Source organism: Python bivittatus, unplaced genomic scaffold (assembly GCF_059951505.1).
Source record: "Python bivittatus isolate LINGU-HERP-01145 unplaced genomic scaffold, Pbiv_v1 ctg000590_np1212, whole genome shotgun sequence".
NCBI lineage: Eukaryota > Metazoa > Chordata > Lepidosauria > Squamata > Pythonidae > Python > Python bivittatus.
Window position 1 is genome coordinate 10,771,019 of NW_028277086.1, and position 12,272 is coordinate 10,783,290.

The 12,272-nt window shown below is 53.4% G+C and overlaps 1 protein-coding gene across 2 annotated transcripts; it reads right to left on the reverse strand.

Annotated features, from left to right (window-relative positions):
- Positions 1-356: 356 nt before the first annotated feature.
- On the reverse strand, positions 357-5,944 carry MYC (MYC proto-oncogene, bHLH transcription factor). 2 transcript variants are annotated; one of them, XM_088148967.1, is made up of 3 exons: positions 5,476-5,944; positions 3,560-4,274; positions 357-1,583 (listed from the first exon to the last, which is right to left on the reverse strand). In XM_088148967.1, exons 2-3 carry the CDS (start codon positions 4,257-4,259, stop codon positions 1,015-1,017), a joined length of 1,269 nt encoding a protein of 422 aa, XP_088005093.1. In that variant the 5' UTR covers positions 4,260-4,274; positions 5,476-5,944; the 3' UTR covers positions 357-1,014. The 2 variants fall into 2 exon arrangements, with proteins under 2 accessions (XP_088005093.1, XP_007438325.1); XM_007438263.4 differs by lacking the exon at positions 5,476-5,944 and adding an exon at positions 4,421-5,374.
- Between the last annotated feature and the right edge of the window lie 6,328 nt (positions 5,945-12,272).

The following is a 12,272-nucleotide window of genomic DNA, read 5'->3' on the forward strand; positions in this document are numbered from 1 at the left end:
TGTAAACACAGGTTATTCCACCCGTGATTTAGCTAATCACCATGCGATATGACGTGGGCACTATTTTTAAAAATTATCAGGCATTGCCCAGTCTTTTGCAAACTTGAAGCCGCGTCATTTGAGGCAGGCAGCGTTAATCTGAAACAGACAATATTGGGGGGGATAGAGGACCGAGCCCCCAGCCACAAATATCAAATCAGGAGGACATACACAGCCCTCTTTCAGAATAATACTCTGGTTATTTAATGAAAAGACTCAAGAATCCATTAATATTCATACCACTCTGTTTCAGGATCTTTAAGATACTTTGGTTCCATTGCTTTAAAAATGTAAGAAAACACACATCGTATAGCCAATTACAATTTTAGGGCAAATATTTTATTTATCTATAAACGCAAAATAAAATCAGTTCTTCTTAAAAAATGACAAAAAGGTACTTAAATAAGAATGACCAAAAATTTGTGTGAGATGTTATGGCACCAAAAATCCAAGACCATTATAAATTCAGTTGCCACAACCATTAAGTATTCTGCTGCAGGTTCTTTTTTTTTGTTGTTTTTAACCTTTTCTATAAAGATTTTTTTTATTAAAGATATGTACAGATCATTAGGCTGTGTAAATATTTACAGCAACTCTGACAACAGCTGTGTTCGTTGAAAATCACTTTTAAGAGAAAAATGCTTTAAATACAAAAAAGAAAGTGGAAAAACTTCATTACCCTCCCGCGACCCACCCCTCCGCAAGCATAGAAACTTGCGCCCCAAATTTCTATCCGTTCTTAGGCTGCTCGGAGATTCCGCTCGACGCTCAAAAGCTGTTCTGCATGCATTGGCGACAGTTCTGTGGTTTACACAATTGAGTTCGTTAGGACATTTACATGGCGTTCTTGTCAATGAAAAGCGCTACAGTTCTCCATGCATTTATGCCAGGTTGATATTTCACCCATTCTAGGCCCACTCCTGTTCCCAACGTTTATAGGCTTTAAAATTAATAATAATAGCAACATTTTTTTTTTTAAACACAAGAGTTCCTCAACTGCTGAAGTTTGTTTTTTAGCTGTTCGTGTCGCCTCCTCAGTTGCTCTTTCTCAGCTAAGAGTCTGTGTTCATCTGACTGGATGGACAGGACGTATTCTGTGGCCTTTTTAAGGATGACGACTTTGGGAGCCTTTTCGTTATTGGCTACGTCGGGGATCTGGTCGCGCAGTGCAAAGAAGCTCAACTTCAGCTCGTTCCGCCTCTGTCGTTCCAGGACGTTGTGCGTTCGCCTCTTGTCGTTTTCTTCAGAGTCCGAGGTGCGCGGACTCGAACACTTGCGGTTGTTACTGATCTGCTTGAGGATTCTCCCACTGTCCAACTTTAGCCTTTTGGCCGAACTGTACTCGTGGCGGGTGGAAGGAGGAGCAGCGTAATTGTGCTGGTGAATTGGGACATGACACCGCTTGAGGACCAAGGGGCTGTGGGGGGGTTTACTGTGGCCCCCAGATGTGTGAAAACTGGACTCTGATTTCTTGGCTGCAGGTTGCCTTTTTTCTACAGTGACAACATCAATTTCTTCCTCTTCCTCCTGTTCCTCTTCCTCTTCTGAAAAACCAAAGAGAGGGATAAGGTTAAAATTTAGTTTTTCCCTAGAAAGTTACGTTAAAAGATGGACGTTTTGATCAGCCTTCCCTAATCTGGCTGCCTCAGCCAAATTGGAAAAGGAAATTATAGAGAAATGTGCAGAACGAAGCCACGTAGCTTCTGAAAGCGAACGTCTCTCAAAAGAGGGCAGATCTAGTTTATTATGCAATTAAGGAGACAACCCTGTGCATTTCCACAGAGGATGACTCCTCCACGGGACTGTTAACTGAATCCTGGCCATCTCACTGATGTTGAAATTGCAGGATTGTGTAACTCCGTAGAGCAGGAAAGAAGGCAAATGTCTAGGCCAGCTAACAAGAGATGACATCTGTCTCCACGGGCCACCCTTATCCACCATATGCCAGCTTTCCGCAACCTCTGATGGAGGCAACCTGTCACATTCTAAATGTCGCACAACTACAAATCCCACGATCCCTCACTTCCAGGCTAGTTAGGAATGATAGGAGCTGAAGTTCAACATCTGGAAGGCCATCATATGTAGTTGCCCCTGGATTCCCAGCTACTGCAGAAAGATGGCATATGAGGGTATGCGACGTGAGAAAAAAAAATCCTTGGAACCACACCCAGGTTATTTATAAAAGTTTTAATGGCCAGGAGCAATTCCTCCCCATGTATGCTACAAGGGAACTCCGCAGCCCTATTATCCCAGGGCAGCGTGGAAAAGAGGGTACCCCCCAAACATGCTTCCCCCCCAGAGTCATTCCTTTTTCTCTCCCCTCTGAATCTACTCTTTGTTTCTCACCATGTCAGCCAGAGGACAAGGATGATTAAAGCCCAGTCAGTGGGTTTAAAGTTCCCGCTCTGGAGTTCTGCGGTGACCCCATTATGCAATTTTAAAAGCTACTTGGCTTCGCTCTGCCCCAGGCCACTTTTTCTAGGAAATGCAATTCCTGGGAAACCCAGTCATGTGTGTCGCTAACGTGGCAGCGTAAGAGTACACACATATGCTGGGAGGGGAGGCGCTGCGCAATTGAAATATTTGGGGCAGGGGAGAGGGCCGACCCGTTCTCAAATGTTCAGGCCAGCCAACGTGTGATGTAAGGAAACACAGGACATTCCATTCGGATTTCGTTATCTCAAAGGCTACGTAAGACTTTCTACAGTGGCAAAGCTCAATGTTTGAGTTTTCTCTCCCTTTGAGAGAAGAAGATATCCAAGCACTCACAAAAAAGGGGGGGAGGAGGAGAGATGCAGCTCCTAACCTCAGATCAGACCCCTCCCTGGACTTTCCTTTTTAAGAGGGCCTTATTACCGAGAGCCACCAAGTGAAAACTGAACCAACTAAGTCCTGCTGAGTTTTCTGAAACTTTCAAGAGCAGCAGAATCACCCCCAGCCTCGCTGGGGTCCATCATTCATTCATCCCACCTGGAAGAGGGAGATGATGATGCAATGAAAGCTGGGCTGGTTTACTGATGAACAAGCCATTCAAGGCTGCTTCAGGCCACTGAAAGGCAAGTAGCCAGTTCACCTGAAAACAGAGCCAGCTGGAAGTGCTCAAGCCAGCTTGGCCCTTGGTTAAAGAAAAACAGCCTTATTCCGTACCTTTCTTTGCAAAGCGCAAGCTTGCTCAGAAGTGCCACTTTTCAGTGAGGCTTACTCACAGACTTTCCAGCTTGCACCTGAGAAAGCTGCATGTGTCACCACGAGAGAGTGCGCACACTGCTTTGTGCTTCAGTAGTACAGCACTAATGAATTACTCCAGCACGCAATATAGTAATACTAAATGTAGCATTTCAAGTTTGACAACTTTCTAGCCTCACCTACAAGTCCGCACTTTGCAAATGCCTCCGGCCCTGTTCTAAGCACCGCCAACTGCTCCCTCACCCCGGTATCCCAATCCTGCCTTCGACAGCGGGCCCCCCTCCCCACCCCCAAAGGGGGGAGCAGGGCCCTAAAAAAGAAGCCCGCTGCTCACCCGAATCACTGCTGGTGCTTGGTGGTGTGTCTTGGCCAAGCAAGGCAGGTGGGCAGGGGTCGGGAGAGGCAGCAGCTTCCACAGCCTTGGGGGTCTTTTCCCCCAGCGGGTAAGGGAAGACAACGGAGGGGTCGATGCATTCAGCTGCGGAGGCACCCAGATCTTGGAGGTAGGCGCTGCTGGGAGAGGAGGCAGACGTCTGCGAGGAAGACAACGGGAGGCTGCTGCTGCTGCAGTTCCCGCCCCGGAGTGACAGCGCTGCCCCTGCCCCGTCTCGGCGTGCTGCCTGGTAGGATGCCAGTTTTTCCGAGACCACCTTCTGGAGCTTGGCCGCTGCGGACCCTCCACTCCACATACAGTCCTGGATGATGATAGACTTGACAAAGGCGTCATCGTCTGGGTCGCAGATGAAGCTCTGGTTGACCACTTCGCTGCCCAGGAGCTCCGTCACCATCTCCAGCTGGTCAACGCTGGAGGGGAAGCTGCCAGACCGGCGGCTGGGTGAGAGAGGCGGGGTGGGCAGCAACTCAAATTTCTTCCAGATGTCTTCGGACGGGGCCGGTGGCTGCAGCTCGCAGCCCCGGTGCTGCGCGGACAGGTAGAAGTTCTCCTCCTCATCCTCGTAGTAGAAATATGGCTGGACTGAGTCGTAGTCGTAGTCGTACGCCCGGCTGGGATAGCTCGGGACAGTTAGGGGCATGGCGGTGGAGGGTGCCTGGGAAGGGGGGAGAAAAGGGGGAACGGGTTAACCGGGGCGAGTCCCAGGTCCTTCTCCTGCAACTCTACTCCCACCAGCACCACTCCCAAATCAGACTTCCCAGGGGGAGAAAACGAGCATGGCAACTGCCCCGGATTCACTACCTCGCTTGTGCAGCCGCTCCGGGGCGCCTGTTCAACCCAGTTCTCCAACTGGAGAATGTGGGAGCAACCAACACGTAATGAAGCCGGTATTCGGATTAACTAAAGCGGCCGAGACACAGGCGCTGCTCTAGCCCCCAACACGGGCGCTGCGCTTGCGAGAGGTCGGACGGGACGGGACGGGACGGGACGGGACGGGACGGGCCGGGCCAGCTGAGCGCAAGAGCCGCTCCGGAGGCTACACCCGGGCACTTCCCCGACCAACTGGCGAGTGCGTCTGCCAGGTGGGGCAGGCAGGCAGGCGGCCGCCCCGTCGGGGCGCAAAAACCACCGGAAAGTGCGGGACAGCCGTCCAAGGCCGGCTCATTCTTTTACCGGAGGGCTTCGGTTACGCCACCCCCATCCCCGCAAGAGGCGGGTCCCAACAAGAAACAGCTCAACGCCCCCCGAGCAGCCTCCGGCTTCATGTCCCAGCGCCCCCGGGCGCCACCTTAAGAAGCCGGGCGGGCAGCTTTCCAGCCGCGCCTGCCCGGGATTCACTCCCGGCTCCCGCCGCCCCCGCGGCAGTTCGCGCTCTGAGCCGGGCGCCTCTCGACTTTCGTGCGGCTCCGGCTCAGGAAGCCGCGTCCTCCGCCCCGCCTCTCCAAGCCACTTCGGATCAATCCCCTGCAACGTCGTAGGGAGCACTCCGCCCGGCGGCCGCTTCTCCCTCCAACGGATCTGCCCCCTCCTGCCTCCGCCGGCCACGCAACGCCGGCTGCAGGTCCGGGGGCCGGCGAGGGGAGAGCCCCAAGCGGGGCCCGGCGCGCCCCGCGTCTGCTCCGCCGAAATCTTCCAGCGCCCGGAGCTTCCCAACGCAGCAGCCGGTGGCGAAGCTCCTTCCCGCCGCCCTCGGAGAGGCTCCCAAGGCGGCAGGAAAGAGCTGCCTCTCGCTCCCCTCGCCCGCGGATCGGCTCTGCCCGCCCGCCCGCCCGCCCCGGCCGAGAGACAGGAGCGAGCGAGCGAGGCGGCCGAACGCCGGCCGGAGAGACGCGCCCGCCCGCCGCGTCCAAACTTACCGGCTCCTTTCAGACCCCGGCCAGCACGCCCACACGGCGCTCGATGTCCAAGATCGGTGCAAAAGGGGAAAAAGAGGCAAATCCAAGGGCTTGCAAAGGACGAGCCCCGCGAAGCGGGAGGGACCGCGCTGGCACCGTCGTCCTTCGGCGTCTCTTTAAACGGTGCTCGGCGGAGAGAGAATATTGTAAGTCCACGGCGCGGGCGGCGGCGGCGTCCCCGGCTGCGAATCCCAGGCTGGAGTCAAGCCCTGTTCAAACGCGCCGGCTCGGGAGCGAAAGCGGAGGGGCGGGGGAGCAGGGTGCGTGCACGCGCGGATCCCGTACGCTTGTATTTATTTATTATGCCCCGACTGGCGGCAGCAACAGCGGCGGCGCCTCCTTCTCGGCGAGCTCCGATCCCTCCCCCGTGCCGCTTCGGAGCTGCAGGACTTCGGCGCCGCTTATAAACCCTTGGCCGCTCGCTCCGCCTTCCCTTTTCCCGCCAACTGGCCCCCCTCCCTCGTCCCCTCCCTCCCGCCGCTTTGCAGAAACGGCTGGATTAGAAGGAGTTGAGCAACCGGGCGGGGGGGCGGAAAGCCACACGCGCGCAGGGGAGGAGGGGGCTGGCCGGCCCCCTCCCCTCCCCGGCCCCCAGGAGCGGGAGGAGGGGAGGGGGCGACCTTGCCAAGGGGAGGGGGCTTTTCCAGGGGCGCTGCCGCAGCGAGGGGCGGGCAGGCAGGCGGGCGGGCTCCGGAGCGCGCGCCGGAGCTCCGGTTCTGCACTGCGATCTGGCGAGCGAGCGGGAGCGGCGGGGCCCGCGCCGTGGTTGGCTCGCGTGCCCACGGTGGGCCGGCGGAAGTAAACAGAGCAAAATACTCGAGAGTGTGTAGATGCGCGTTGGGCGGGTTGTAGGGCGACGGCCGGGGTGCAGCCGCCGCCGCTGTCGCTGCTGCGCCACGGCGCGGCTTCCCGCTTGCAAGGGGAGAAGGCGCGCTTGGCCGCACCTGGGGGGCAGCCGCGGTCCAGTCGGTGGGGCTGGCCTCGAGTCGAGGACCCGCGCCCTTTCTCCGGCCAGCCCGGCCCCGGCAAAATTTGACCTTATTTTTCAACGCCCCCCCTTTCAGATTGCAGAAGCTTTAGCAAAAAAGCAGAGCCCCTTTTTTCGTCGGGGGTGGTAGGCGACGGGGGGAGGAACTGCCCTGGCCCCCAATTGTGCAATTCTGAGCAAACACGCACCAGCTCGATTTTTAAAGCTACCGGTCCAGCTTTCTCTGCCGGAGGACAGCTCCCACGAAAGCCAGTGAATTTACTTCCGAATTCTGCAAGCCTAGAATCGGAGTGCGAAGGAAGCGAGTTGCACGGAAGAGAAAGACGGCCGTCTTGCTTTGCGCTGCCCTGCATTCTTGGAATGCAGAGGAAACCGCGTTCCCACGACCTACGTGCACTTAAAGTGCTTGCGATCGGGAAGCAGAACATGCATTCCGCCCGGGCTCTACCCGAAGGAAAGTTCGGTGCAATTCACTCGCAAAGCAAGCTTGCCAGCGGGACCGAGATTGAACCAGAGCTGCAAACACCTGCTTGTGGGGACGCGCAGCCCCTGCCCTAAGGAGAACGGATCCGGGACGAAAGAAAACAGCCTTTCGGGACTGGAGAATCGGGATTCTCCCCGGGGCTCCCGAGAAGGCGACGCAAGAAAACAGCGTTGGAGGTTACTGGGTTCAAAGTTTAATTACAGACGCAACTCTGTCGAACGTATTTGCGGGGGAGGGGGTGGAAGGGGGATAATCCGCCCTTCTTCCTCCCCCCCTTTAGAGGCGGCGGGATTAAAGTGGAGGTCTCGGGAGTCAGCGCGCCTGAGCTCGGTGGGAAACACTTCTAAATAAAGCGCGGCGTTGCTAAATCCTTAGTAAAACGTAGACCAGCTCCAAAGGGGCTGGTTTCACACGATAACGCTAAATACCGTGTAATGATCCGAGATTGCTACCTTTACGTAACAATGGCTACCCCCGCCTACTGGACGGCCAGCTGTCGCACGGCACAGTGAACACAGGCGACCTCAACCATTTAGCCTCGTCTCGCGTGTCGTGTGAATGCGACCTCTGCTTGCTTCAGCAGCCGCCCGAGGCTTACAAAAGGCTTGCTCAGGCCGGGCCTTGGCCTTTCCCAGCGGCTGATTCCAGCTGCGCTGAAGTCGGTTCGGCCGCGTCCTCCTCCGGGTTACTGATTGTACCGGATGGCCGTGAATGCGCGCGTGATAAATGGCGACAGGAGCGCTGCGCTTGCCCCGGCCCGGCGACTGGATCAAGCCGAAGCCTGCCCGAGGCGTCTCGTTGCAACGGACGTGGTCTAGGCGGTTTCCCCGTAAATACTCCGCTGGGGCCCCGAAGGGAGGCGAGACCTCCGCTGATCAACTTTGCGCCTCCGGGCTTAAGCGTAAAGCGCCTCCGAGGGCAAGCCCGGCCGGCCGGCCGGGGCTCTCCGCTCGCGGGCAGCCGCCCCCGGCCCCCGCGCCCTGCATTTCTGCGGGAGGGCGCCCCGCTTCTCCGCCTAGCCTTTCCCTGCCAGCTGACGGGGCGTGTTATCAACTGTTGCTTGTTGGTGAAAAGTGCCACAATCGCGAGGCTCCGAGCTCGGGGCGGGCGGAGGGGTGGGGCTGGAAGAGGCCGGTTCGGCGATTAGCACGGCGGGGGGAGCGGGGAGCCGGCATCCCATTGACGGCCGCGCGGCGCGGCGCGGCTTCCCAGTCAATGGATGCGTCCCGCTGAACGCGCGCCCTGCCCTTCCAAAGCCGCCGTTCCACAAACATGTACATGCGTGCGCGTCTTTACGCGTGGGCGCATCCCTTTCCCGGTAACAGCCTTTGCCTGAAAAGCACACCGCTCCCTCGCCTTCGCTTCCCCCAGGGTCCCCTCTGCGGGGACAGAAGGGCTGCGGGTGCACCGACGCCCCTGGGAAGGAGGAAGCGCCGCAGCGGTAGATTTGCGCAAGGAAGCCGGCTGCGCGGCGGTCCGCCCGCCCAGCCGCGAAAATGAAGTAACCGCGCCCTCTAGTGGCTGCCCGCTTAACGAGGGAGAGCACGGGAGGGGTGTGGCGGCTCGCCCGGTTGTCTGGATGTCGTGATACGGGCGGGGGACGGAGTGGCGGGTGGGCGCTTCCAGCCGCTCGACCCCTCTTGTAGGGCTTCGCCTAGGGGACACGCTGCCTTTGGTCAGCCTCTTCTGGGCGTCGCGGGAACTCGAGCTTTTTGCAACCCTTTCGGCCCCAGCGTCTGCTCGCATCCCTGAAGAAAGTTTCGGAGAAGCTTGATGTGCAAAAATGCATCGGCCTCCATTTCCCAGCACATTTCTGCTTAATTTAATCATTGCGCGGCTTATTTGTTCATACAGGTCTGCCTTGCTTTTGTGCACATTCCCTATTAGGCAATTGATCATTCTGTGCAAGAATTTGCTTAATATGGGAAAAAATGCTTTTCTGTGGATTTCCACTAGCAAAGTCCATTTGCGCCAAAGGTCTGGAAATGTGCCAAGGCTGTTTCCCACCAAAGCTGCTGCAACATTTTCCTGAAAACCTCCTTCTCTGCCCCCACCCATTTACCATTGTGTTGTGCGATTGTTCTAGCTGGCCATCCTGTCTCCCACTTGCTTCCTTACCTGCAATAGCTACTCCTGTTATTACAAGGTTGAGATAGGCAGGGTTCACTCTAATACAGGTAGTCCTCGCTTAACGGCCACAATAGGGACCAGAAGATTCATCATTATGCGGGTGTTGTTAAGCGAGGCATCATGTGACTGCACCCAATTATACAACATTTTTTGCAGCGGTGGTTAAGGGAATCACATGGGTCCCTGCTGATTTTGCTTACCAGAAGCCAACTGGGAAGGTCACAAATGGTGATCACGTGACCCCAGGACACTGCAACTGTCGTAAGTTCAAGGAATGGTCATAAGTAGCTTTGATCAACCCTGTTATAACTTTGAGTGGCCGCTAAACAAATGGTCATTAAGCAAGGACTACCTGTACTAGGAATGAAGTTGGACATACTATGCTGTGCCAAAGCTGGTTAAAGATCTTTATCTCTAGGATGAGGTTTTAACATGGGCAAATCTGCTGTGCACAACATAACAAAGAATGCTAATAAAATTTTAGCACTGCAAGGCATCCTAACTCTTCGTCTGCTGTGATAACCAAGCGCGTTAGAAATCCAGACAGAGGAAATGCTTCCGTGCACGTAGAAGGCGAGACGAGGAAGAACGCTTGGTTGATGAATGTTGGCCTTAAGAAGACGGCTCTAAAACTGCAGGAGCGCCCCTGTCAATGCATTTGGGCTACCGAACTTGACGCCCTGCTCCGCAACACTGGTTCAGTCTCGCGCCGAATGCAGTTTTTTAAACTTATTTTTAATTGAGTTTTTTAAAATGCACCTTTATGCAAATGGGCTTCACGTGAGGTTTTGGAGGAAGGTAACCCAGCTTAGCCTGAGGGAAGCCCATTTGCGAGGCTGCCCTACAACGCAGCAGCCGGAGCGGTGATGGAGGTGCCTCCCTATGCCCAGATACCACCCATGAGCAGCACGGGCTGCCAGTTAGTCTCTGGGCACAATTCAGGGTGCTGCTATAAAGCCCTACCTGTTTCAGGGCCTCCTGTAGTATCTGCCACCTGCGTTCGCTTCAGCAGGATTGGCTCACTTTAGGTCCCGTGAATTAAACAATGTAATCTGTGCACATTCACTTCATGCAAAGTTTTTGGAGAACGTAACCCCAACATAAAGCAAGGGAAGGCTATATGTCGATACTACGGCCTCGGACAATTTTGAGGGATCTCGCACTTTTTTCCAGGTTTATTTACTTACTAGATTTATAGCCCACCTTTGTTTCCCCATGACAACAATCTTGTGAGTTGGATTGAGCCCAGAGAGAATTACTGGCCCATACCCATCCAGGGAGGTTCTGCGCCGGCATTTTATTTACGTTTAAAGTAAATTCATATTCATTATATAGATAGGATTCCTCAGCCAGCGTGTGTCTTGAAAACATTCTTCTTTTTCCACAGTAAAAATCGGCAACCACATTTGGGGGCCACTAAGGGCCCTTTGGAAGGTATTTTGGGGGCCCAGCTGCAAAACGGCAAAAACGTGATCTGTAATTTTGGTACTGGTCCCCTAAGCCCAAAGAACCCCAGCTAAAATAATACTATTTTTTAACTTTTGTTATTTGGTAGGTTCATGGTACATCCTTTCAGGTGGGGCCCTCCACGTTTAGGGAAATCAGTGCCGAAATCACGTTTGGTTTTTCTTTTGCAGATGTCGCCAAAGTCTGCAAGACAATTGCCAAAAGCGTGATCTCAGCTGTGGGATTGATCTGGGCTATCTCAAGAAATCCTAAAATAAAGAGACTGAAATCGTCCCCTTACTATGCCAGAAGCCAGGATGGGTTGCTAAATATACATATTAAGCAGACGGGGAGCTCTTCCAAATTTTCCCGACAGGCCTTGAAAAGCAGAGAATTAAGGGGGTACAAATAAGTAGGCCCTGTTTGTTTGTTAGGTTCCTCTCCTGTCTTTCATCCAGGAGCTCAGACGTATGCTCCCTCCTCCTGTTTGTCTCAACAACGACCCTGCAAGGTAGGCTGGGCGAAGAGGGAGAGTGACGGGGCCCAAATTGCCCAGTGTTTCTGTAGCTGGGAATGGTCTCCCCAGAGCCGTTCAGACATTTTAAAAGCTGGGCTGATCCTTTTCAAGAGGACCCTTCCAATAAGTTTTTATTCTGACTATCCAATTGAGCCCATTTTTCCCTTTGTTTTTTTTAAATTGGCAATCCCTTGTCAAACTCTAACTGGATTCAAGTTCATTTGGAAGCAAACCTATTGATTTCAGAGTGCTTTAAGTTCATCTTGCTTTATTTCTTGTTTTATAGCCCCTCTGGGTTTGCAAAATAACATTAACATCTCAGTAATTTTTCTTTTTTTCCCCCCCTTTTGGAAAGGAAAGCCCTCTTAAAAAAACACATCATAACTTACATAGTAAAAGTAGCAATAAAATATATATTTAGCCCACAAGAGTTTATTAGAATAAAAGTCCCTTTCCTCAGAACAATTGGTCATTGTTTTTCTAAAAAACAAACAAACCCTGTTTCCTCTAATTTTTTAAACACTCCCAATTATTTTTGTCTACTAATTTCAGAGTGAGGTTGCCAATTGCTCCCCCTCCTTTTTTTTTTTTTTTTTTACAGAAATCCCATGACTTTATTAGCAGCGTAGCATGAAAAGTTGGAGTAAATCATATCCTTCCCCCCGTAATTTTATTTCCATGAGAGAGAAATCTCTACCTATCAATTCCTTCCAGTCTGGCAGGCCAAAATTCCCAATTAAGAGAGAAATACAGGTTAGCAATGCATTAGCATCTTTCCACAGCTGCTTATTTTTTCTTCCAACTGTATCTTCCTGATTGGAAGATTCTACAGCCTATAACTCTCACCCCACAGAAAGGAATTCAACAGATGCAGCCTCTCCCTCCCCTCCCTTTTTTTTTTAACATTGCCAGTACTGTGGCTGTTGAAATTGTGCTAGTCTTGTACCTATCCGGGTTCCCGGGGGAGTCAAAAAAGTCAAGGCGGCCATATCCATGCAATCAAACCTCTGCCCATCATGCACGTAAAAAGGGCGGGGCTTTGCTTACATGGTTATAGCCACCATCTTGACTTTTTTGACCCCTCTGCAGACCCCCCTGCCCATGGGCTCCATCTTGGCTTGATTCTTTTAACCATCAATGATTTCTTTTAATACATTTCGATCCTATTTCCTTTGAGACCCAAACCATGAGGG